The sequence below is a fragment of the Histomonas meleagridis genome, assembly GCF_020186115.1.
Source record: "Histomonas meleagridis strain 2922-C6/04-10x chromosome Unknown contig_82, whole genome shotgun sequence".
NCBI lineage: Eukaryota > Parabasalia > Tritrichomonadida > Dientamoebidae > Histomonas > Histomonas meleagridis.
The window spans coordinates 240,070-263,706 of NW_027150919.1; the positions used below are offsets into that span (position 1 = coordinate 240,070).

At 29.4% G+C, this 23,637-nt stretch overlaps 8 protein-coding genes across 8 annotated transcripts; 4 read left to right on the forward strand and 4 right to left on the reverse strand.

The window, feature by feature from the left end:
• Positions 1-149: 149 nt before the first annotated feature.
• GO595_009037 (major facilitator superfamily transporter) lies at positions 150-1,607 on the forward strand (the record flags this gene model as incomplete). The annotated part of the gene is made up of 1 exon (XM_067922678.1): positions 150-1,607. One exon carries the CDS (start codon positions 150-152, stop codon positions 1,605-1,607), a length of 1,458 nt encoding a protein of 485 aa, XP_067770822.1.
• Positions 1,608-2,048: 441 nt separating this feature from the next.
• GO595_009038 (uncharacterized protein) lies at positions 2,049-3,257 on the reverse strand (the record flags this gene model as incomplete). The annotated part of the gene is made up of 1 exon (XM_067922680.1): positions 2,049-3,257. The coding sequence occupies one exon, from the start codon at positions 3,255-3,257 to the stop codon at positions 2,049-2,051; it is 1,209 nt and encodes a 402-aa protein (XP_067770823.1).
• Positions 3,258-5,463: 2,206 nt separating this feature from the next.
• On the reverse strand, positions 5,464-10,032 carry GO595_009039 (Dedicator of cytokinesis family protein; the record flags this gene model as incomplete). The annotated part of the gene is made up of 2 exons (XM_067922681.1): positions 5,464-7,136; positions 8,160-10,032. The coding sequence occupies 2 exons, from the start codon at positions 10,030-10,032 to the stop codon at positions 5,464-5,466; spliced, it is 3,546 nt and encodes a 1,181-aa protein (XP_067770824.1).
• Positions 10,033-10,896: 864 nt separating this feature from the next.
• On the forward strand, positions 10,897-11,967 carry GO595_009040 (uncharacterized protein; the record flags this gene model as incomplete). Its single annotated transcript, XM_067922682.1, has 1 exon — positions 10,897-11,967. One exon carries the CDS (start codon positions 10,897-10,899, stop codon positions 11,965-11,967), a length of 1,071 nt encoding a protein of 356 aa, XP_067770825.1.
• An 809-nt stretch (positions 11,968-12,776) lies between these two features.
• On the reverse strand, positions 12,777-13,805 carry GO595_009041 (ankyrin; the record flags this gene model as incomplete). Its single annotated transcript, XM_067922683.1, has 1 exon — positions 12,777-13,805. One exon carries the CDS (start codon positions 13,803-13,805, stop codon positions 12,777-12,779), a length of 1,029 nt encoding a protein of 342 aa, XP_067770826.1.
• A 2,271-nt stretch (positions 13,806-16,076) lies between these two features.
• Positions 16,077-16,676, reverse strand: GO595_009042 (Ras-related C3 botulinum toxin substrate 1; the record flags this gene model as incomplete). Its single annotated transcript, XM_067922684.1, has 1 exon — positions 16,077-16,676. One exon carries the CDS (start codon positions 16,674-16,676, stop codon positions 16,077-16,079), a length of 600 nt encoding a protein of 199 aa, XP_067770827.1.
• Positions 16,677-17,320: 644 nt separating this feature from the next.
• GO595_009043 (enterotoxin) lies at positions 17,321-18,103 on the forward strand (the record flags this gene model as incomplete). The annotated part of the gene is made up of 1 exon (XM_067922685.1): positions 17,321-18,103. One exon carries the CDS (start codon positions 17,321-17,323, stop codon positions 18,101-18,103), a length of 783 nt encoding a protein of 260 aa, XP_067770828.1.
• Positions 18,104-18,294: 191 nt separating this feature from the next.
• On the forward strand, positions 18,295-19,203 carry GO595_009044 (Pph3p; the record flags this gene model as incomplete). Its single annotated transcript, XM_067922686.1, has 1 exon — positions 18,295-19,203. The coding sequence occupies one exon, from the start codon at positions 18,295-18,297 to the stop codon at positions 19,201-19,203; it is 909 nt and encodes a 302-aa protein (XP_067770829.1).
• Between the last annotated feature and the right edge of the window lie 4,434 nt (positions 19,204-23,637).

Consider the following 23,637-nt stretch of genomic DNA (forward strand, 5'->3'; position numbering starts at 1 on the left):
CTTTTTCAAACTCTAACCCCTTTTTTTGTGTGGTTGTAAAGCAAAATCGTACTAGCGCTATTGAAAACATGGACTTCTTGTATCAAATTTTTGAGAACATTCAGAGGGAAACGATACCTGCTAAAAAGCACAACCAACCATAAACAAAAATGGAAGGTGTGGAAACAGCTTCAAATGAAAGGCCCCATGATATGTGTTTTCAAGTAAGACGCATATTCTTATTTCTTATAGTTGCTATACTTTATGCATTAGTTTTCTTTCAAAGAACTTGTCCTTCAATTGTATCAACAGAAATGGCTTTAGACTACAACAAAACAACATCTGATCTGAGTATTTTCTCATCAATCTTCTTCTACCCATATGGTATTGTTCAACCATTTGCAGGTCTTCTTGCAGATATCATTGAGCCATCATATGTTATTGGTATTATGCAAATCATAGCATCAATAGGTACAATTGTTTGCGGTGCTTCAGGTAACATAGGCGTCGGATGCGCAGCACGTTTCTTCTGTGGTCTTGGATGTGGTCCAACATATGTTCCAGTTTGTAGAATCATTCTTGCATGGTTCCCACAAAAGAACTATGCCATTATGGTCGGTATATTACTTGCCTTTGGTGGTGTTGGTTCCATTATAGCCCAAGCTCCGTTAGCTCAATTAGCAACATCTATTGGATGGCGTGGGTCATTCTATTTGATTGGTGGCATCAATCTTTTCTTCTCCATTCTTTGCCTTATATTTGTTCGTGGTAATCCAACCAAACTTAATTATCTTCCAGTTAACACTGAACTTACAGCCAACAGTGGAGAGCAAACCACCACCAAAGAGAAGCTTCTCACACTTAGGAACAACTTTGTCAAAGTTGTTACGTATCCATTTTTCTGGCTGATTGTTGTTTATGCCGTTTTCTCCAGTGGTCCATACTTTGATATCAGTGGTATGTGGATCAGCCCATATCTCCAGCATGTTCTTGGGTATAGTCGCCAAGAATCCGGAAATGTCTCAATCATGTTATCAGTTGGTCTTATTGCCGGATCCTTATTAATTCCTCCCTTGTCCACCTTTTTACGCACACGTAAGTGGCCATGCTTTGTTTCCTCCCTCATTGCAGCTGTTGTCTCATTAGTCTTTTATCTTCTTTCCGCTGATAAAATCAGTGAAGTATTAGTTTACTTCCTCTTGTTCTTCATTGGCGCCTTCACTAATGCGTTAACAAGTGTTTGTTATCCATTGGTCAGTGAATATTTCCATCCATCAATTGCAGGTACAGCTGTCGGATGTTCGAACATATTCACGTTCTTGTCGTCAGCTGTCTTCCAAACGATTTCATCTTCGATCATCGAAAAGTACGGAACTGTCGAAGGCACAACTGATGTATATACAGAAAAGGGCTACAAACAAGGACTGTGGCTCGTCTGCTTGGTGTCTTTCTTGGTGTCTATGGTTGCGATTGCGATAACGAAGGATATGCAGAAGAAGAAAGAAGAAGAAGAAATCAGCCAATCGCGCGAAATGGAAGAAGAATCTGACCAACAATCGAAGCAGCCCGAAGAAGAAGTCAAGAGACCTACGAAGGAGGATACTGGAAGTGATCTCGAAGAAGTTTAAATTAAGTGTTTTCTTAACCAAATAAATAAAGAATTATATCAAAATGTAATCAAAACATTTAATGAATGAAAATTTGGTTTTATGATTCTGAAAAGACACAAAATTTTGGACACTTTTCGTGTAAAATTGTTATCGTTGGTGGAAAATATGAATCAAAAAGTGCCAAAAGAAGTTCACCGGATTTGACGCGTCAAATTCAATGGCTGAATAACAATTGTTATAAGCAGAAAAATGTTATCGTTGTACTAAAATTATATCGTTTCAATTGCAAAGCTGCTGCATCTTTCTTAACACAATTCGTTTTTATTACAAATTAAAATGCATTTTCTTACTATTTTTACAATATGATACCGCAAAATTAGCTGAAGATATATATAACAAATTTTTGGGTCCTGTAATCAAACAAGCGAAGAATTCGAAAATATAAAATGAAAAGAATTTTTAATCAAAGGATTTTATAGTATAATCCAAATCAGTGTAGATGCAATCCCCTTCTATATCAGTAAACAATTGGCATAATGGCGCTTCTTTTTGTTTAATCACTTCTTCTACTAGACCTAAAATAACTTTAGCGCATTCTAATATTTTGTCAAAATTCATTTCTTTGATGACGTCCGCAAGTATTGTTTCTTTATAATTTGTGTCAAGTGTACTTAGTGCAATTATCATGACTGCAACCGCAACGGTTTTCGTATCGGTTATTGAAATTTTGTCTGAAAATAACGAACATAAACCAATGAAAGTCGCAATTCTGAGTAACGAAAGCGAAGCAGACTCCATTTGGTTTATCCAATAATTAAAGAACATTGGTAATGTTATACAATTGATTTTACATTTAAGTTGATTGACAATAGTAAGTTCAGTTGTCGAAATGTCATCATCAGTAAATTTATTATCTAATTCTTTCGCATAAGAAGAATGTTGTGGATAGAAAGAGTTGTTAAATTTTGCTGCTAAGCTAAAACAACTGATTCCATATAATAATAATTGATCTTTTTTAATATCACATACTGATAGAATTCTATCAAAAAGACGAACAGCCATAAAAAGAGATTTCGATGAAACCTCAAAAATATCTGATTTTGATATAAATAATTGAATTATGTCTATTCTATCACTTTCTTTTAATTCTGTTTGTTTTGCAAATAAATCTGTGTGAGGAGAGAGTTCCTGATCATCTGCAACAATTTCATTGATGTAGATGCCGGAATACTGTGGAACGCTTTCAAATGCGTTTGGTGGATATTGAGCCCATGAAAACGTTGGTGGATGTATTTGGGAACAAAATGAAAGATCACAATTCTGCCTATATTCACTCTTAGGAAACACAGGTGAAAAACATGAGCCCTTTGATATTGTTTGTACTCTTTGAGACTGTGAATATCGATAATCAGAGTCTTGAAAGCCAACAAAATTATAACCACTTTGCGAGTCTGTCCAATGTCCGAATTGACTATCGCTCTGAGAATTTGATGGATATGAATCATCGCTTATAGCAACCTGTGTAAATTGATATTCCGGTGTTCCAACAGCAGATGGATGACCGGATTGACTTGAAGTGAGATTACCGTAATGACATGGAATTGGACTATTGCATTTATTTTGAGAATTGGATGCGTTTTGCGGTGATTGAGGAGTTTGTGGAAGCATTATGAACGTTTATTAATTATTGTTACAAATTAATAAACGTTCATTTTATAATTGTTCCAAAAAAAAAAAAAAAATACAGCGAAAAAAATATTTAAGTTTCTTTTATTTTAAATAAAGTCGTTCAATGTTTAAAATGAAATGTATTTAAAAAAAACACATTTATAAAATTTTTATAGAAATTCAATACCCTCTTCACCAATAATTATGTCCTCTGAATTTGAAATATAAATGCGTAGACTCTTATTGCATTTTTTTAGGATATTTGACGCTGTTTGACTTACACAAGGATCTTCATTATCTTCTAACTCCGAAAGAATCTCTGTGAATTTAGATTCAAATGGCAAGAAATGCTCATAACTTGGAATGCCTTTGTTATTGATTTTGAGCATAGCATCATCTAAAGATTTTAACAAATTTATCATTGTTATAGAATCAATATTGGAATCAAATATATCCAAAATTACCAGCAACACATTGGATTCAAAGAACCTTCGCGTAATTTCTATTGAAGATTTCGATAATAAAAGTAATGTCAATTGAGAAACAATACATTTCATCTGGAAATCTCCTTCTATAAATGTATCGCGGTAATATATTAATCTATTTGGGTCTGCTAGGAAATCAATCAAATTATTGAATGATTCATCATCAAAAGTAAGTCCAAATGAGTAGATTATATTGACCAGCAAATTAAAAACCGTTTCTTTGATTAGTTTATTTGGGGTTTCTATGAATTTCGCAATTTCGAATAAGTTTATAAACGATAGAATTTCATGACGAATTTCATCGCTTTGTGCATACATACATGAAGCAATAACATGAAGTGAGCATGCTATTGTGTCATCATCTGTTTCAGGGCTTAATAAGAATTGGTAAAAAATTTGACAGATTTCATGTTCAAGAATTACTTGTATTCCTTCATCTTTAAGGGTACAAGCAATGTTTCTTATACATTCGGAAATCCTCGGATATAAAAATGTATATGATAAAGAAAGAATTTTTCCCCAAATTTCACAAAGTTGATGAAGGACATCAACTGAAAGATGAATAAGATACAACGAAGTTTGTTTAAATGCGATTGATATTGAAATAAGCATGTTCATATTGTTTTCAGTTGGTGGGTAATCTAAATAAGTATTGAATATGTTTGATAAAGCTTCAAAAACAGGATTTTCAAAGCAAAAATGAATTGATTTATTAGATGTAAATAAAAGGGATAAAAGACGTACTGTTGGATTGATTAAAAAATCATTATCTAAAAATTTGAGTAATATTGGGATACAATCTTTTGATATTATAAAATCAATTACACTAGTTGTCATCGAAGATTCTTGAACTAGTATATAAAGGCAATAATATAAAATATGTTGATCAAAATTATCATGATTTAATATATTTAAACAGACGAATGATATATCAAAAAGGATTTTTAACTCTGATATTCGTGGAATAATTGATGATATTTCGCTTAGTTTTTGATAAGCTTCCTTTTGATTTTCAGATAAAAGATTTTGATTTAATTGTTCAATAATATTTTTAATTTTGTCATAATCAAGCATGTCCACAACCTCACTCGAATCACCTGATTGTAAGACAGAGGTGATATCGTAACTTTTTCCTTTATACTCCATTTATGGATCATATGTGAAAGTCAAAAATCAATGAACTCATTGAATATATTGAAAACAAATCCTTACAAACTTAAACGGTTTGCATTATCTGGGGAAGAATATACTGAAATTAAAAGAAAAAATAAATTTTTCACGAAATATTATATATTATTTTGAAATTTAAAATACTATTTTCGATCACATCATTTGTTTCATTAAAAATAAAAAATTATTTAATTGATGATTTATTTTTCAACATCAAATGTTTTCTGAAAATTTTCAATAATAATTGTTTATTTATACATCCCCATTTATGTGCTTTTTTTCTAGAAAAATATGTATTTTGATTTCCATTTACTAACATTTTGATTCAAATATTTTCGATGTTTTTTAAAAAGTATCTCAAAGGATAGCAAATAAAATTTTCGAATTATCAAATCGCACAAAGAACCATGTTGAATCGCTTGCATCATAAACCATAATTCCATTTATCAACAATTTCAAATAATTTCTGTTTATTATTATTGGCGTTTTCTCAATAAAATTTTCACATAAAAATTATTTCATAAAACCAAAACAAAAATACATCAAAAAAATCACTTTTTATTGATTTGGTATTTTGACAGCGTATCATTAAACGACACGAATGCTGCTTCGAGTTGGTCCTGCATTGGTCTAAACTCGTGTTGAGACTGCACCATTTTGTCGTGTATTTCCAACGCCTTCTTAATGACCGGTATGAATGCGCCGAATATTTCCTTTAGTTTCCTTACGTACTTCAAATGTATTTTGTCATTTGTATTATTACTATTATTATCTGACAAAAACACTTCAGCGATTTTACACGGTCCGACGTTCACTTGTGCCAAAAGTGTTCCATGTAACAATTGTTGGATCTTTATCGTGTCGTCTTGTTCGATTGCCTTTTCGAACGAATTTAATTGATCGCGAAGTTGTCGATATGAAACTCTTATTGGCATGAATTCCTTTTCTTCGTATTTTTCGACTTCTTGAATTTTACTGATGTACGGCATTGGATATTTCACGTAGATCAAAGTCCTTCTAATCCATTGCTCGTCAATTTCTCCTTGAATTTTATTACTATCTTTAAGGAATGGAGAATCGAAGAAGAACTTCGTGATGAAATTACTCCGTTCGAAAGGTGTTCTTCGGACTTTCATTTCGTTCTTAGTTAGATATGGTTCGACGTAAGTAATTTGGATGTAACCTTTATCAGGAGAAAGTTTCGATTTATCAACTTCCCCTTTTTCTTTTATTAATTCGATTGGTATATTTTTATTAACGTTTTGATACTTCTCAATAAGACTATTTGAGAAGTCATATAAATGTGTTAAGTTCTTCTCACGATATATAAATGTTTTATTGTTCAATAACATATCAAAGTTTGAACCATAAAATGTAACTTTGAAATAACTTCCGAACATTCGTTCATCATTAATCTTAAACACAATATCATTCATAGATTTTTGTAACTTAAAGAAACGTGAAAGATTAGAGAAGCCTCGAGTATTTTCATAGATGGTCCATATGATATCGATCATTAAATTAGCGATTTCCCATTGTTGTCTTGGGATACATTTCTTTGTAATATCATATAATAATGCATTTAATGATCGAATATTAAAATATTTACTATCACAATAACCATTTAAACGAGGACATTCATCATAATCATGAATAGCAAATAATGAATAAGAACAAACTTGATCAAATGCATGTGCTGCATGTTTCATACCGAATATTGGTGGGATTTTATTTTGTAATGTTAAATATTCGATGATTATAGCTGCTTGTAATAAACGTGATTGTAAAAACTCTGCATCATAACCTTGTTTTTGTTGATGCTCAGATAATTTATCTAATTCTTCTAAGACTGTATCAGGTGAAGAACGGATTAATTCTAATTTCTTTAAGCGTAACATATTATATGTATCGACATCTAAATCTTTTTGTTCTAATTGAAACTCAATATTAGCTAATGTCGTTATAGTTTTAGTGATATCTTGAAATGAGATATCACCTGCTTCAATTTTAGCTTCTTCTGAAGGTCGTAATTTAATATCAAATAATTCATCTTTTGTAAATGATGATAATGTTCGAAATATTAATGGATATATTCGTTGAAATCCTTTCGATAACTTAAATTCGGATGCTAATATCTTTAAAAAGAAATCTGATATATAAGATGAATATTTACTTTGTTTAAATAAACATTTAAATAATTGTGATGGTGCAGGATTAGCGTTATCTAAAAATGAAATAATATCTTTTGTAGCTATATTCGTTAATATGATTAAGAAATGATTATATAAATCAGTAGCAATGATTTTATATTGATATAAAAATTGATATATAATTGCAGTAATATCACTTATACAATAATTATCATTTAACATGAACTTAATCATTTTTATAATTGATACTTGTGTAGAATAAAATATTTCTCTTAAACGATTATTTTCATTCGATTTAGGTAATTTCGATTCAATGATATTTGCGGAATTTATTAAACTAAATATCGATTGTCGAAAGTCATTACGATTAATTCCATTCCACCATTTATTAGTTTCTTCATTATACTCAAGATTTTCCATCAAATATATTAAAAAGATTTGATTTGGTTGTACTTCATTCCGATTTTCAAATTGTGGTATAGGAATAATTAAATTAATACAATCATAAAGTTGCATAGCTATATCATGTTGAATCTTTTGTGAATATAATGCAATGATTTCTAATAATAATGAAAACAAGAAATTACTTCCATATTTATCAAATAATATTAACTTAAAAATAAATAATTTCATTGGCCGCATTTTCATTAATGAACAATAAAATAATTTCGGCTTTAATACTTCCGTCAAGAATTTTGGTAAATAATTCGAATTATTTGATATTAATATATTAGTTTGAACTATTAACGCATAAATTGCTTGACAACAAAATCCAGAATCAAATAACGCATTAATGAAATTAGATAATTGTACTAATGATTCATTAGGATCTGTTTCTTTAATTGTTAATTTAGTATAAGAAAAGATAAACTGTGAAAAGATAATCGAAAATGAACAATCATTATTCATTTTAAGTGATTTAATGATTAATAAGAAAAAGAATTCAAGTAATTTCTTATCAGGTCGAACACTTGTAACTATTAAATCCATATATTCCGTCCAACCAATCATTAATAATCGATGATATTCATCCGGATTTCGAAATGCAAAATTCGATGCATAAATATTAAAATGTTTAAAATCAATGATATCATTACAACGTTCTGCTAATCGAACAAATCCAATTATAGCCTTTTTCGGATTATGTAATAAATTACCCATTAATAAGTCTAAAATTACATAAAATGCTTTCACTAATGATTGATCTGTAATTTTAGATATTGAATCAATTGATGTACCTTTCGAATGAATGAATTTCATTAATGATTCATCCGATGAATATAATGATGAATTAAATCGAATATTTGTCGATACACAATTTGATTGATCTAATTTTGTATTATTTGTGATTTTTTCCATATCAATTTTCTTATCATAATATATTGTAGCTTGATGTTGTCCATTTTTAATAAGTGCACCATTAACAAAGATTGGTATATATGCCCAACCTATAGGCTCTCGATCATTTTTAGCTTTAGGTTGTGCTACAAAATGATAAAACTCAATAAAGAAACAATAATTGTTCTCAATTGGAAATGGTAAATCAAATACAAAGTTTTCGTCGAATTGTCCTTTCTCACAATGATAATAACATTTAGTAAATCCATATTGATCATTTGTAGAATATACTTGTGAATGATGTAATTCTAATGGCTCTCGAGATGTAGGTGATTTCCTTAATGATATTTGTGCAAAAATATTTCGTGCTTTAATTCCTGGTGGTAATTTAAAGGAAACTGATTCTAAACAAAATTGAACTTGATGTGAAAAATACATATTCGATTTAATTTGCATCGATTGTTCATATAATAACCTTAATACAGTATAATTCTTTGATGTTAATTCTTCGATTTGACGGACTGAATGTGTGCTTAATTTAATTGTCATCGACATCTTATATTTGGGTTTGATTTTGTCCTTTTTGGCAGATTCAACAAGTGACTTCATGTTGGCGCCCGTTAAGGGTTGATCGGCAACATAAATGTTATTGATAACTAATTGTTCGTTGATAATGAGGTCGTTAAGATTGACGTAGGTCCATGCAAATGGGGTAAAAACATTTAAATTTTTGGGCCATGATTGATTGACTGCTTTTTGCGCAGGTTCAGATTTGCCGTTAATATAATACTTGGCTAAATCTTCAGAACCACCTACGGTTAAAATATGTGAGAGAATAAAGATAAGATAATTAGGACACGTCATATCAGGAAGTTCAAATGATGCTTTTTGATTGAGATTTATTTGGATTTTTTGGCGCTGATAAAATTCTAGATTACTCTTGGGAAAGAAAACCCATTCGTCAGAAATGAAGTTTTTGTCTTGAAGAAGTTTGGCATTGATTTGAACTGGGGCTAAAAATGGATATGAAGTTTGAATTCCAAGAAATGAAATTGAGATAAACTGGATGTCTTCAAGCGGTGGTGCTCGAATCGATTCCATTTGTCTTCTTTTTAAAAGCTCAGGCTTTGATTTGAAATAACTGGAGATAATATGTGAAACAATTTCTTCATTAACATCACTGTGGATATGTGAACTCTCTGCATCAAATAAGAATGATATGTTCCTTTCTGGTAAAAAGTTTTGTCGCTCTTTGATTTGGAAATCAGGAATATCAAGAAATTGACAACTTGAAGAATGAAATTGAACAAATGGATTATCAGACCATTTATTTTGAGAGTTTTTTTGTAAAGCCATTTGGCTTAAATAAGGGTTTTCATCTTCAGATACATCTGGAATAAAATTTGTCCATGAACATGATGCAAGTGACTCATCATTTCTAACCCATTCTTCTATTTCTGCATTCATGCTCTCCATATCTTGATCATCTATATAAGGAGGATTTGAAAATTCTTCTTCAATTGGTCCTTCTTCTGAGTATTTTGTTTCTTCAAAAAGCTGCGTTAAAATGCTGCCATGTCTTTTATGATTACTTTTAAATGTTAGAGAATGGTAACTTGGATTTTTACTCATGTATTCCTTTTTATATGTTTATACTCAGAATTAAACGGTTATTTCGGTTCCATCATCTACTCCAGATACAAAAATCCCTTCTCAAATTTTATACGATGATGAATTAATTAGTCTTATTCAAAATGCAGATGCGCTAAAAATCACATGAATGATTTATGATTTTTAAATTTATATATTCTCGCCAAAATAATGAAAAATTCAGGCAAATGACTTCTGACATTTTACGTTTGAATTGAAAATTGAATCACTTGAAATTTTCAAATAAATAAAAAAATCTGATTAAAATAAAGTGAAAAACTGGAAATTTGAAGTGAATACATTCAATAGAGTAATAAATAATATCGGAAATCAGCATTTTTAATAAAAAACATATTTACAGGCAAACTCAATATTAGCTAAGAGAATGTATAAAAGAAGTAAAAATTCAATATTGGATAAAGAGATAACTATTTCGCATATTCGTGATTAATTTGAATATTAATTCAATTTTTTGATCGCCATTCATAAATTTTATCGCACGATGTGAGTTAGTGATAAATTTTAAGATACACAATGTTTTAAATCATATTCTTCTTTCAAAATTCTCGTTTCTTTTTTGTCTAGGTTCATATGATCATTTTCCTCACAATTTTACGAACGTTACAACATAACGTTCCAGCGGCATAACCACCTTTTATATGTGAAGTGAAAATTATCGTTGTTCACAACTTCTCTATGGCATTATCTCGTCCCTTAACTCCACTAGAAAACTTATACACAAAAATTATTCCAATTAATATTCAGCTTGGAATAGAAGTGGATGACCCTCAAATTATTCCAAAATATGTGGATCAACTTAAAAAAGTATCTTTATCATTGCACTTAATGTCTGATGGGAAAAATTTAATTTCTACTAATAAAGATGTGCCAGTAATGCATATTCCAGAATTTCCTAATCTCAAAGATTCTGTTGAATATGTTTTAACTCATAACGCACCAAAAGAAAACTTCCCTCTTGCCACTATTTCCACCAACTCAAATCAACTTATATTTAATTGTTGCCATACTTTTGGAGATGGTTCACATCTTAAACGCATTGTTTCAGAACTTCAAAATCCCACAAACACACCACTACCAAAACTTCCTACGCCAATACTTACCACCTTTTCAGAAGAGCTTTCACGTCTTTCACCACTTTCCCATGATTATCGAGATCCTATGTTTACACATCTCAAGAACCAAACACCAGAAAAAGCAGATCCAACCGATGTCTTCCAAAACATTGTTTCCAAATTCCCTGCTAATACTCTTAGTTGTTATCATAATGGCAAAATTTCGGGCCTTACCGAACATATCAGTGCGTCATTAGTTCTCTCCGCCAAAGCCATTGGAGGACTTAGCGATGGCTTTGGAACTCAAAACGCAGTTGACTTACGGCCATTTCTTCCTAAGCATCTTCAAAAATCGTTAGGCATTATTGACCACGTTGGAATGGTTATTATGACATCACAAAAGCCAAAAACATTTGGCGATCTTAAAAAAGACTTTCGCGCCACTTTAAATGATGCAATTTCACGCAAGCTATTTTTCAACCATATGAAATGGGACATTTTGCACTACTGTTCTGATGAAGGAGTTAAAGAAGAACTTCCGTTACAAGGTTTAATGGTTCTTTTGTCGAATGTCGGACAAGTGCACATTAAGAAACCGATAACAGATGTGATGATGAGAGTCGACATGGAAGAGCCTTATTCAGTCGCATCAATAATTTCATATTCGGTGATTTCGGAAAAAGAAAATTCGGTTCGAACACATTTGACTTATGGCGCAAAAGGTACAACGAAACATTACATGGAAAGACTCAACAAAGTCTTCGAATACGCAATGAGAAACTTCCAGCCGTCATTGGAAATAGATAAAGCAATCGATATCCTTCGAAAAATAGATAAGAAATAAAATGATTTAATGATAATATTACTATTTTTCGATTTAATTAGTGCATTAATGCGGTTTTTCCCATATATTAATATTACTAATTTAGATTTAACAAAATATGGTATAATAATCATTTTATTATGTGTTGAAATTAATTTTTCATTCTGTTATGGAAATAAATACTGTAATTTTTTATTAAAGTTTAACGGGATAAGCAACACATTGAGAGAACATAAGGTCATTTTGAAGATTACAATGAAATTTAATAAGCACATACAAAATTACTTAAAAAACAATAATTTTTCCTTGTGTTTAAAAATCTAGTTGTAAATATTTCATTCCAGTACTTGCCAATCATTTTATAAGACAAACATTTTTGTATGAATGCGTTTGCAGATTATTAACAATATTATTATAATCAATTATAATCGATTTTTATCAACTATGTTTATTTGTAATAATCATTGTTCAGTTTGAAATCGCTAAGCAATCAATACAATACGATAATGGCTTATATGTTGTCCAATACCATCCATGGTTTGTTCCAAAAAATCACATAGATTGTGCAAAAAGTAAAAATTTTGGACTTATAAAAACATAAGGAGATATGAATTAATTCCTTTTTCTTCTAATTCATTCCTTATTTTTGACTCTGTTAATCTTTTTGCATTTGCACATGATGCGTTCAAAAATTAAATATTTTTTGATATTTATTCAATTCAATCACTTCATTAAATATATTATTAAAATATCATTTCCTCTACGAATAATTTTAAGAAATTCACAAATATAAAATCACAAATCGCTTAACTTTGTTAATGTATTTGTATTTATTGTAAGTATTTCAGGCCTGTGCTTGCCAGCCACCTTATAAGTCGAACATTTCTATCTGCAGGCATTTGATGATCCCAATCACCACCAATTACTTCTATCGGAGTGTTTTCATCAATTATTGACCAGTTTGAAAGCAACAAGTCATAAATATAATAAGACTTTGGTTCTTCCGGTGTCCAATACCACGCGTGGTTTGTTCTATAAAACCACAGAGGTGTTACCAAGAGAAAAGTTCCTGGACTGATGAATACATCAGGGGAATAAGTTGGTTGTAATCCTTTTTCTTTTAATTCATTTATTTCCAACTCTGATAAACTTTTTGCATTTTCATATGATCCATTTCTTGTTGAGGCATTTTCATATAAATTATTAATGGCTTGAATAACAACAGAAATGTTAGTAGCTTCATTACAATTTTCTTTTGGATTCGAGCGTTTGTGTATGCCGAAAACATTGCCATCTGTGTTGGTAAGTGGTGATCCTGATGATCCTGGCTCAGTCGAAATTTCATGAAGAATATCAAACCCCCAAAAAAGTCGTATGTTTCCTTGTGCAAATGATAAGTCTTCTCCACCCGGATATTGGATAATAAACGCTCGATCTCCTTTTTGAATGTATGGATTGGGATAAAGATAATTTACACTGAAATCAAAAAATGATGAAGGAATCTCAACAAATGATACGTCAAGCAAAGGACAAGTAAAGCGAAATGTGTCATGTCTAATTCGAAAAGTAACAAGCTTGTTTCTAGATTCAAAGTACATGCATATTTCTCCTTCATCTCTAAGATGAAAATCACGTAAAACATGATTATTTGTCATAAGTCCATAAATATATCCTCTGTGAGAAAGTGGAATGGCAACTAAAAAACCACTAGCAACACTTTTTTCCAAAATAATTTTACAAGTAACATTTGCAACAGAATTCATCTTTTTAAACGATATGGGTTGATATGTTCCTCTTATTGCCATTTCGTTTCTCATATACATTTCATTTCTTTTTGTTGTAGAAGTTCCTCCACCCATCCAAAAAATGCCGTTTGAAGGTGGTGTTTTTACAAACACCTAAACACACTAATTTTGTTGACGGTTGGATTCAATTGTTTGCAATAGAAAATGCACTTTTATTTCAATTTTCTGAACTTATCTGTGGCCACAAGCTTGTGTAGCTATCGTGTTTTAGAAAAATGGATTAAGAGGGAAATGATCGTCAGTAAAGAGGAGGAGGAAAGTGACACAATTTATCCAATACAGATTGTATGGGATATCGTGTATATGACACAATCTGAAAAACTGTTTAACTATTCGCTTATATTAAACAAATATATAAATTGCGAAAAAATCGATTTATTTGAATCTTTTTTGAATGGAATCAATATTGTAATAAAATATTGTAACAAATATTTTTTTCATGGATTTGTTTTACATTGTTCCTCTAGTAACAAAAATCCGAAAATCACTTGTCGTTACTTTACAACGTAGTGATTTTTTAAAAAATGTTTCAATTAATGATGTATCAGAAGAAGGAAAAACTTTTTCACATTAGCACAATTTATTCATACAAACTCGAGTTTGTATGAAAAGTTTTTTAATAAATATGTTCAAAATATGGATAAAATTTTCACGTTAACATTTTGTGCATTTGTTCGAACCAATTTTTCAAGAAAATATTTCATGAATCTTTTCATGAATATTACAAATCCAACTATAAATGAATTAAATTTTTTAGATATAATTGATATTTTAACTAGTGATTTTAAATGTGATTTATCAAGATTTAATTTATACAATTCTTATCGAAATTTAGATAACCATCAATTACTTATTGAAGTGAAGATTAAAATATTAAGAGATAAATATTATGTTGATCAAATTAAAGAATTAAAAAAAATATTTTGATTAAAATGATTTTTTAATATCTAATCTGAATAGCGTTTTGCATAGAATACATTATGTTCTTGTAGAGCCCCATGAGAGTTTTAATGGAATCATTGAGAGTTCTATACGAAAAGTGTTATGAAACATAAAATTATCATTGGTATTTCTGGCCCTTCAGCTTCTGGCAAAACAACAATCGCAAAAAAACTGGCAGAAAAAATAAATACAGAAGTTGTTAGCATTGACAATTATTTCGATTTAAATCCTGATAAAAATTTGCAAATGTTTCATGGAATTCAAATTTTTAACTATGATAAAGTGGATTCAATTGACTGGGATTTACTGGTGTATGAAATAGATAATGAAACAAAGCATGATATAATAATTTTAGAAGGATTCATTTTATTTGGTGACAAAAGAATCGAAAAAATGGTAGATGCACTTATAAACATCGAGTTTTCTGGTGAAGAAGATTTTGGTCTAGCATTGGAACGTCGAATTTCGAGAGGATTCCATGCCAAAGTTCCAGATGATTATCATGAAAACCCAGTAATTGACCGTGTACACTTCACGTGTTCATATTTTGAAGAAATTGTTTGGCCAGAAATGCTACAACATCCAGAATACAGAAAACCTAATGGATGGAACAAGCCTCTTTTGGAACTAAACGCCAAATCTCCACTTGAAGAAAACGTACAAAAGTCCTTTGACTTTACACAAAAATTTATTGAAAGTCGGAAAACTAAATGTTACATATCTTGAATAGTTCCTTTATTGGATGCAAAGATAGTAAATAAACTATTTACTATTAGAGAGAAAAATTCCTTTTTTTCATAACTCTTTGGCAATGCAAAAACATATTGGGATTTTTATTAAAAAATAAATCTCATGATATCCATAAGTTAACTATAAAATTTCAACCAAGATCATTTAAATCAACATTTCCTATAGAATAATTTTTAATTTAGCGAGAAAATTTCTGCCCCAAGCTATTGATTTTGTGAAAATTTACAAATTTTTGGTAAAACATACAGATTTCTCAACCATTTCTTAATATTATAATAATTAATTGTCTTTTTCTTTATCGCTATATAATTCGCATTTAATAGATGTGTTTAACTGAATTTCATGCATGAATTTTTTCCAATCAAGCAAATCAATATGGATTATATAATAGATCATCCAAATAGAAACATATCTATACAAAAAAGTTAATCAAAACAATTCAAATAAAATGTTATTGTGTATTTTATGAAGATTTAAGACAACTTCTTTTTGCATAAAAAGTGCATAAGGTCAAAAAATGCAATGCCACTTTTATACACTTTACACCCATTTGAAATTTCAGAAAAATGATAAAAATTTTTAAAATTTAACCGCCACAGATGTTGTGCATAAAAAGAAACTTGGCTGAAATTTTTAAATCATTTCGCAGCATCCATCCTTTTGCTGTTTAGTTGAGGCTGTGTTAACAGTTGGTGGATGGAGAACAATTTTGATTGCTGACTCAAATACCTCTTTAAGATGGTATTGCTTCAAGGCTGAGCATTCAACATAATCACAAGCTCCAATCTTAGCTTTCATTTCCTCACCTTGTGAAGTGGAGATTGGTTCCATTCCTTTCGACTTAAGTTCTTCTGCATGTTCTTCAAATTCATCTCTAAGATCGCATTTCATACCTACTAAGATGTAAGGGGTAGTTGGGCAGTGCTCTTTAACTTCTGGAACCCACATGTTTTGAACATTTTCAAGAGATGTTGGAGATACAAGTGAGAAACAAAGAATGAAAACGTCTGTTTGTGGGTATGAAAGAGGACGAAGCTTCTTATAATCTTCCTGACCTGCAGTATCCCACAACTGAAGGTTAATTGCTTGATCTTCGACCATAACGTTTGCACTATAGTTATCGAAAACTGTTGGGATGTATTCTCCTGGGAAAGCGTTAGTGGTGTAAGAAATAAGGAGGCAGGTCTTACCGACAGCTCCATCACCGACAACAACACACTTAATATGCTTCATGAAAATGAATTCTAAAAGTGGTAACCGTAATTTTTCACCTTAAAATTTATTCAAAAAGCGATTTTTGATCAGGTTTTGTGACGAATAAACCGCACTTTTATCATCGTCGGCCACGCCTGGAATGATAGACAAAAAACATTTTCATTATCATTAGAAACCTTATGTTAAAAAACCAAACATTTTATAAAAGAAATGTTTCGCACTTAGGAAATCCCTATATTTAATGATTGTAGTTCAGAATAGTAATTATTATTTTAATTTTAATTCCCTTAAAGCATCTCAGTGGACGAGTATAGCTTGCTTTCAGCCACAACCAGATAAACAACATTTGAGTTTTCATTGTATAATAAAATTTATATATTCAAACAATATATGAATACTTTTGTGTTTCATGACCTTGTTATTCTTACTGACGAATAATAGCAAAAGAATTTCCAAAAATTCTAAAATTATCTTTTTTCCAATTTGATGACAAAAATTTCTTTTTCGACACAAATTATAACCGTTGCAAAATTGAAACAAAGCAACGGAAACCGCCAAAATTTTGAATTAATCCGGGTAACGATGCATTCAAAAAGTTATTTTGCACGTGCGTTGTTTCCAAAATCAACCGCTTTCCCCTCAAAATAATAACAGATTGAAAAATGGTGACTATGAAGCAATCGACCTTCCAACAGCCAATCAAACGTGAAGGCTGTTTGTTCCTTGCTTACTGTTTTATGGCAAACTTAAGAACTGATGATCAAGTTCAAAAAGCTTTCAAATTCGCATGCAACAAAGGATGGCTTACAACAACATCATGCTATTGCAATACAGGAATGGATACTTTTATTAATGGTCTTTGCAGTTATTTCGGAACGAAACGGATGAGTGGTGTGACGCGGAAACATGTAAATAATAATTCGCACTGGATCGTTGTTTCTACATCAACAGGAAAGACAGTATATGATTCAATATATGGTTATAGTGGAAGCACATCTGGAGGAGATACAAAACCATCAACACAAAAGATCCGCTCATGCACATCATGGACAGGATATGTTGAAGCAAGTGTTCTTAACGTTAGATCTTCTCCTGTTTCAGGAAGTGTAGTAACTCAAGTCAAAACTAACACAAAGATCACATGTGGTGATGAATATTTGGGTTCAGATGGTTACATTTGGTACAAGGTCACAGCAAATGGTAAATCTGGTTATGTTCAATCCGGCTATGTTGTTCCAAAGTCAAGGAAGTCAGGAACAGTTACTGCTTCCACACTTAATGTTCGCATTGGTCCAGGTACAAGTTACTCTAAGCTTCCAATCAAGTCTACATTATCCAACGGCAACAAAGTTGAAATCCTTGCAACAGTTAATGGCTGGTATCGTATTTCATACGGTAGCAGCCCACGCAAGGTAGGATACGTTTCTGCACAATATATCAAATAAACTCCTACCTGAGTGGATTTGTATTAAAGATTGAAATTGTTCATGGATTGATTTTGTCCTTGAACATAGACAAAGAGATTTAAAAGCTCTGAAAAAGTTGATTTGTCAAATCAAAATTAAATAATTACTTAACGTACCGATAGACACTTTTTATAACATATTCAAAAATTCAAAAACGATAATCAATCATTATGGATGTCGATAAGATAATTACACAGCTTTCGACTGGGAATTCCATAAGTTCAGATGATGTTATCCAATTGATTGATACTGTAACTCCATTATTTCTTATCGAGCCAAATGTACTTCGACTAGATCCACCAATTACTCTTGCTGGAGACACACATGGACAGTTAGAAGATGCGCTGAAGTTATTTGAAGTTTCAGGTAAAGTAGGTGATGTACGTTATTTGTTTTTAGGAGATTATGTTGATCGTGGCTTATATTCCATAGAATTACTCTGTCTTTTAATTGCTTACAAAATCAAATACCCAGATCGCATTTACCTTCTCAGAGGAAACCATGAAACACAAGAGGTTAACTCCGAGTATGGATTTTTTGATGAAATCAATACCAAATATGGCACTGAAGAAATATATAACAAATGTAATGACATGTTCGAAACTCTTCCTCTTGCGGCCATTGTTGACAACCGACTTTTTTGTGTCCATGGAGGTCTTTCACCTGATTTGAACACAATCCAACAAATCGAAGATTACCAACGCGTTCAACAGCCAGAACTTACTTCTTTTGTAGGTAATATGCTATGGAGTGATCCTGATGAAGTTGAAGATTACGAAAGATCAGAACGACGTTCAGGATATTTATTTGGTGAAGCCCACGTTGAAAAATTCCTTAAGACCAACAACCTTCAGAAAATAGTCCGTAGCCATGAAATGGTTGATGGATATGAAGAAAAATTTAATGGAAAACTTGTTACTATTTGGTCAGCTCCAAATTATTGTTATATCTGTGGGAATAAGGCTTCATGTCTTAAGGTAAAAGGACCAGGAGAAGATGATGAATATATAGTATATGAGGCAATGCCTTTTGAAAAAAGGTTCACACCTCAGTTTATGCATTCAATGTATTTCAAATAAAATTATTGTTCAAACATAGTATAAATGTTTCTTTTTAAGTAACAATGAAAATTAACTTCAGATCAAAGATAAAACTGGAAAAACGATTACACTTTTAATCGTATTTTATACAATTTTGAATTAAAGAATCGGTTATTCATTGTTGGAGCAGACTCTTTGTTTTATATAAACAATATCCAACCATTTTAAGGAAATATGTAGTTTTTTGATTTAATGAGAGTGAGTTTAAATATTATTTTGAATTTCAAAGCATTTTTTGTGATTGACAAAATATATGAATTTAAATCAGATTTTTCTTTTTGTAATAATGAATGTCATCAAATTTAAGATTAGGTAACGCTATTTTTTTTTATCATGTGTCATAGCATAATGATTTATATTGAGATGAATGCGCCAAAAATAAACGGCCGAACTAGATGGAAGCAACAACAAACATTTTAGAAATGCAAGACTCAATTAAAACATTTCATGTGGATGACGAGGAACTCTTTGAGTTAATATCTTTGTTAAAAAATCCTGCACAATGCGGCCATCAATTTTTTCTTCAATTGTATGAAAATTTGTACAAAGCATCATCAGCACAATTAAGTCTCATTGCACAATCCCTTGAAACTTTTCTCTTGTTTTGTGGCATATTACTAGAGCTTAAAAAAGATCCTGAGCAATTTCATAATACCACTTTTTATTCAGATTATTTTAATTTCCTTCATATCATTGGTTTTCGGATTGACCCTAATTGTGATTTCCAAAAAATTAATGAATTATTTACAGATTTAATAGGAACTGGATCATTTGATTTATGTATTCAAATTCTTGATATAATTATTCTTACGATCGAAAAACAAAATGACAGTGTTGTGCAGCAAGAAACAATTTCAATTACAAATATTTTATACTCGTGTGGGAAAAAATTGAAATCAGGAATCTTCGATATTTCCAACTTTACATTCCAAAGCTTTAGCTTTCTTAATTCTGTTATGCGTTTACTTCTTTTATATTTCCAAATCGAGAAAAAAATTTCATCATCCCAAAACTCAAACATTGTAACTATTTTCAAGAAAATTCTTGACCTTAAGCCACAAAACGTAACAGATATATTACAAAAATCGTATTTACATTGTGCTAAGATCCGAATTATTAAACTAATGCTTAGTAGAGATAAAGGATTTCGAGTCAGTGATTATACAGAAAATATAATTTCAACAGTTTTTAAAGAAATTAAATATTTTCCATCGTTAACACATGAAACCATTGGTATGTTACGAATGTTTGTTTCACGAATTCAATCTGATTTTCTTACCAATCAAATCCAATCACATTACAAAGATTTTTTAAACTTTAATAATTTTAATAATAAAACGTTTACGTTCATAGCTGATTTCATTACGCATTATTATCAAAAACGTATAGCGCAAGCTAATCCGATTGATGTTTGGTTTTTAACATTATTTTCAGCTAATACACTTTGTTTTTGTAATGGAAAGTTTACTGATTTTTTTGTTAAATTCGAACGAATGTTAAATTATAATAATTTAAATGATTATCAAAAAATAATGTATTTAATGAATACATTAAATATTCAATTACAAAAAGAAATTTATAATTTAATGAAATTACCTCAAGAACATGAAGTTAAAAAAATACAACCAACAATATTAAAGTTAAATTCGATTGAAGAACATTTCCAAACAATTATTAATTCATTACATAATTATTTAGTTAAATTAAACCAAATCATTAATTCACAAAACAAAACATTATTATTTGCTGTTTCTTCTTTACCTTTAAATTATGATCATGATTTAATTAATTCCATTTTATTAAACTCTTTAATCTTGATTGTTAATATTAGAGATTGTATCGAAAATAAACTTACTCCAATTTTCGATCAAAATCCAAGTACAGATATTGAAACATATTATAAAACATGTATAAATTATGAAAAACTAATAAAAAATTGTTCAATTATTCGAGATTTATGTGTTTCAATATCAGAAAAAATTGTTCAATGTTTTGATCAAATTACAACTTTTACCGCGTTTAATATTTGGGACAATTTTTTTATTGAATTATTTAATGATAAATTCGACTTTACAATTGGAACTATTGTTTATTATGATATCCTTAAGACTCCTTATACATCTATACCATTTTTAGATGCGTTATTTCAATTCGGTATAAATAATATTAAACAATCGAATAACATAGAAAAGACGATTAAAGCTATAAATGATTTATTACAAAAGTTTATAAATAGATCAATTCAAATTCCTTGTAATTATCAATTAAGTCAAACAATATCAAATAGAGCACATATTTTTATATCTGTTTGTAAGGAATATTTATATACTGTTAATTATTTTGGTTTAGTAATTAATGTGATTTGTAATATTTGTAGTTTCGTTGATTATTTAACAAATAATTTCGAGTTTTCGAAAAGAATTTTGACTGATGGATTTCTTAAAGTAATTTGTACTTCAATTAAATTGTTGGATTGTTCAAATATGATCATATCGCATTTCATTGAACATTGTATCGGAATTTCGAAAGATTTTTTAAAATTACCTTTTATAATTGAAACTATTTTTCAATTTACTTATGATGAAACTAAAATTGGTTTGAAATTACTTTTAATGGCCGAAAAAATTGATCCGAATTTAATATATTCACATCATTCTATTAATGAATTTTATCAAGTTGCAATTTCACTTTTAGATTCTACTTCTTCTGCTAATAAAAAAATATTAATTCATTTTATTCAAAATATACAAGAAAGAAATCCTTCATTAATAATAAATAAAGTGTTAACAGATGTAATTGATAGAAGAAAAGTTGTTTTCCAAAATGAACAAAATCAATTTCAATGTGATTATTCATCTTTTTTGGTATCAATAACAAAATCATTAAATGAAACACCAAATAATGAAGTTTTATATCAATTAATTTCGGATGTAATAACTTCATTATATAAAGAAAAAATATTTTCCATAGAAAACAGAAGAAATTTTATAAAATTATTAACAATTTTATTAAAAATGCATTTAAACAATCCGAAATTAATTGAGAAATATATTCTTAAAATATTAATAAATTCGAATGATAATATATCTGTTTATGCACATACACTTGCATGTTTATGTGCAATTTATATAGAACCACCATTAAATATTGTGTATAATATATTAAATTTAATTAAAAGCATTGAAATATTTGTTGATTTTATAAATGAATTACGATTAATTTCTGATTTCCATTTAATCCCTAGTAAAGGTTCATTAGAAATATTAATTTTGACTTTAATTAAAGAATTACCTACTGAAGTTATAGATCCTATTTCATTAGCAATTTTTGTATCTAAAAATATAATTAATTTAATAGAATTAAAAATTCGAAGTGATGATATAACAAAAGATAAATTAAACTTTATTGAACTTGATTTTTTAAGTACATCAAAAATCGAAATTATAATTTTTGTACGTAAATTATTAAAAGAACGAAAAATTAGTTTATCTCCTTTATTCGATGCAATTAATACATATACAAAACCTTATCCATTAATTGCATTATTTGAATTAATGAGTGAATGTGATTGTAATAGTGAAGTAGTAAAATATTTTGATCAAATTTGTCAAGATCAACCTATGAATCTTATGCAATTAAAGAAAGTTGCTTATTTACTTCGAGCTTTTCCAAAATTAGTAAAGATTAAACAAGAAAGAATCGTAGAAATCATGAAAAATAATTGTTTTAAACTTACGAATACTACTGTATTAAATCAACAAGCATTAATTTTATCATTTTTAATTCCGATTTTAAAAAGTAATGTTAATTTTGACTTAAATTATCTTTCAATGTTACCAATAATACAAAAATTAATTTATGGTAATAAAGAAATTAATAAAATTTATAAGAAACAAGCACAAGATGCTTTATATTACTTAGCTAAAAAAGGTAATAATAAAATCCTTAGAGAAATAGATGCATATTATAAAAATTTAGCAAATATTTCTAATTTCCCTACAAAACCTAATTCTAATATTTTCATTAACTTTATGAAAAGTAAAGATTTGATTATATCTTTTTATCGAATTGAGACATGTCAAATATTTGATATTATATTAAAATTCTTAGAAGAATTACCACAAATTTTAGGTGCAAATGAAAACCAAAACATTGATATTTATGAATTTGATAATAGTATTAATGTATTATTTAGTTTTTTAGATAATTGTGATATTAGTTTCCTAAGAAAAAAAGATTATCTTTTTAGAGTATATTCATCAATTTGTTTAATATATTTACATTTTACTCAATTTAGGAAATTAAAATATGAAAAATATTTTGTTGAAATCATTTTAAAAACTAAAACTAAATTTATTTCATTTGTAAATGAATCTTTATCTTTAATTGGTAATAAAATAATTGGTTTAATTA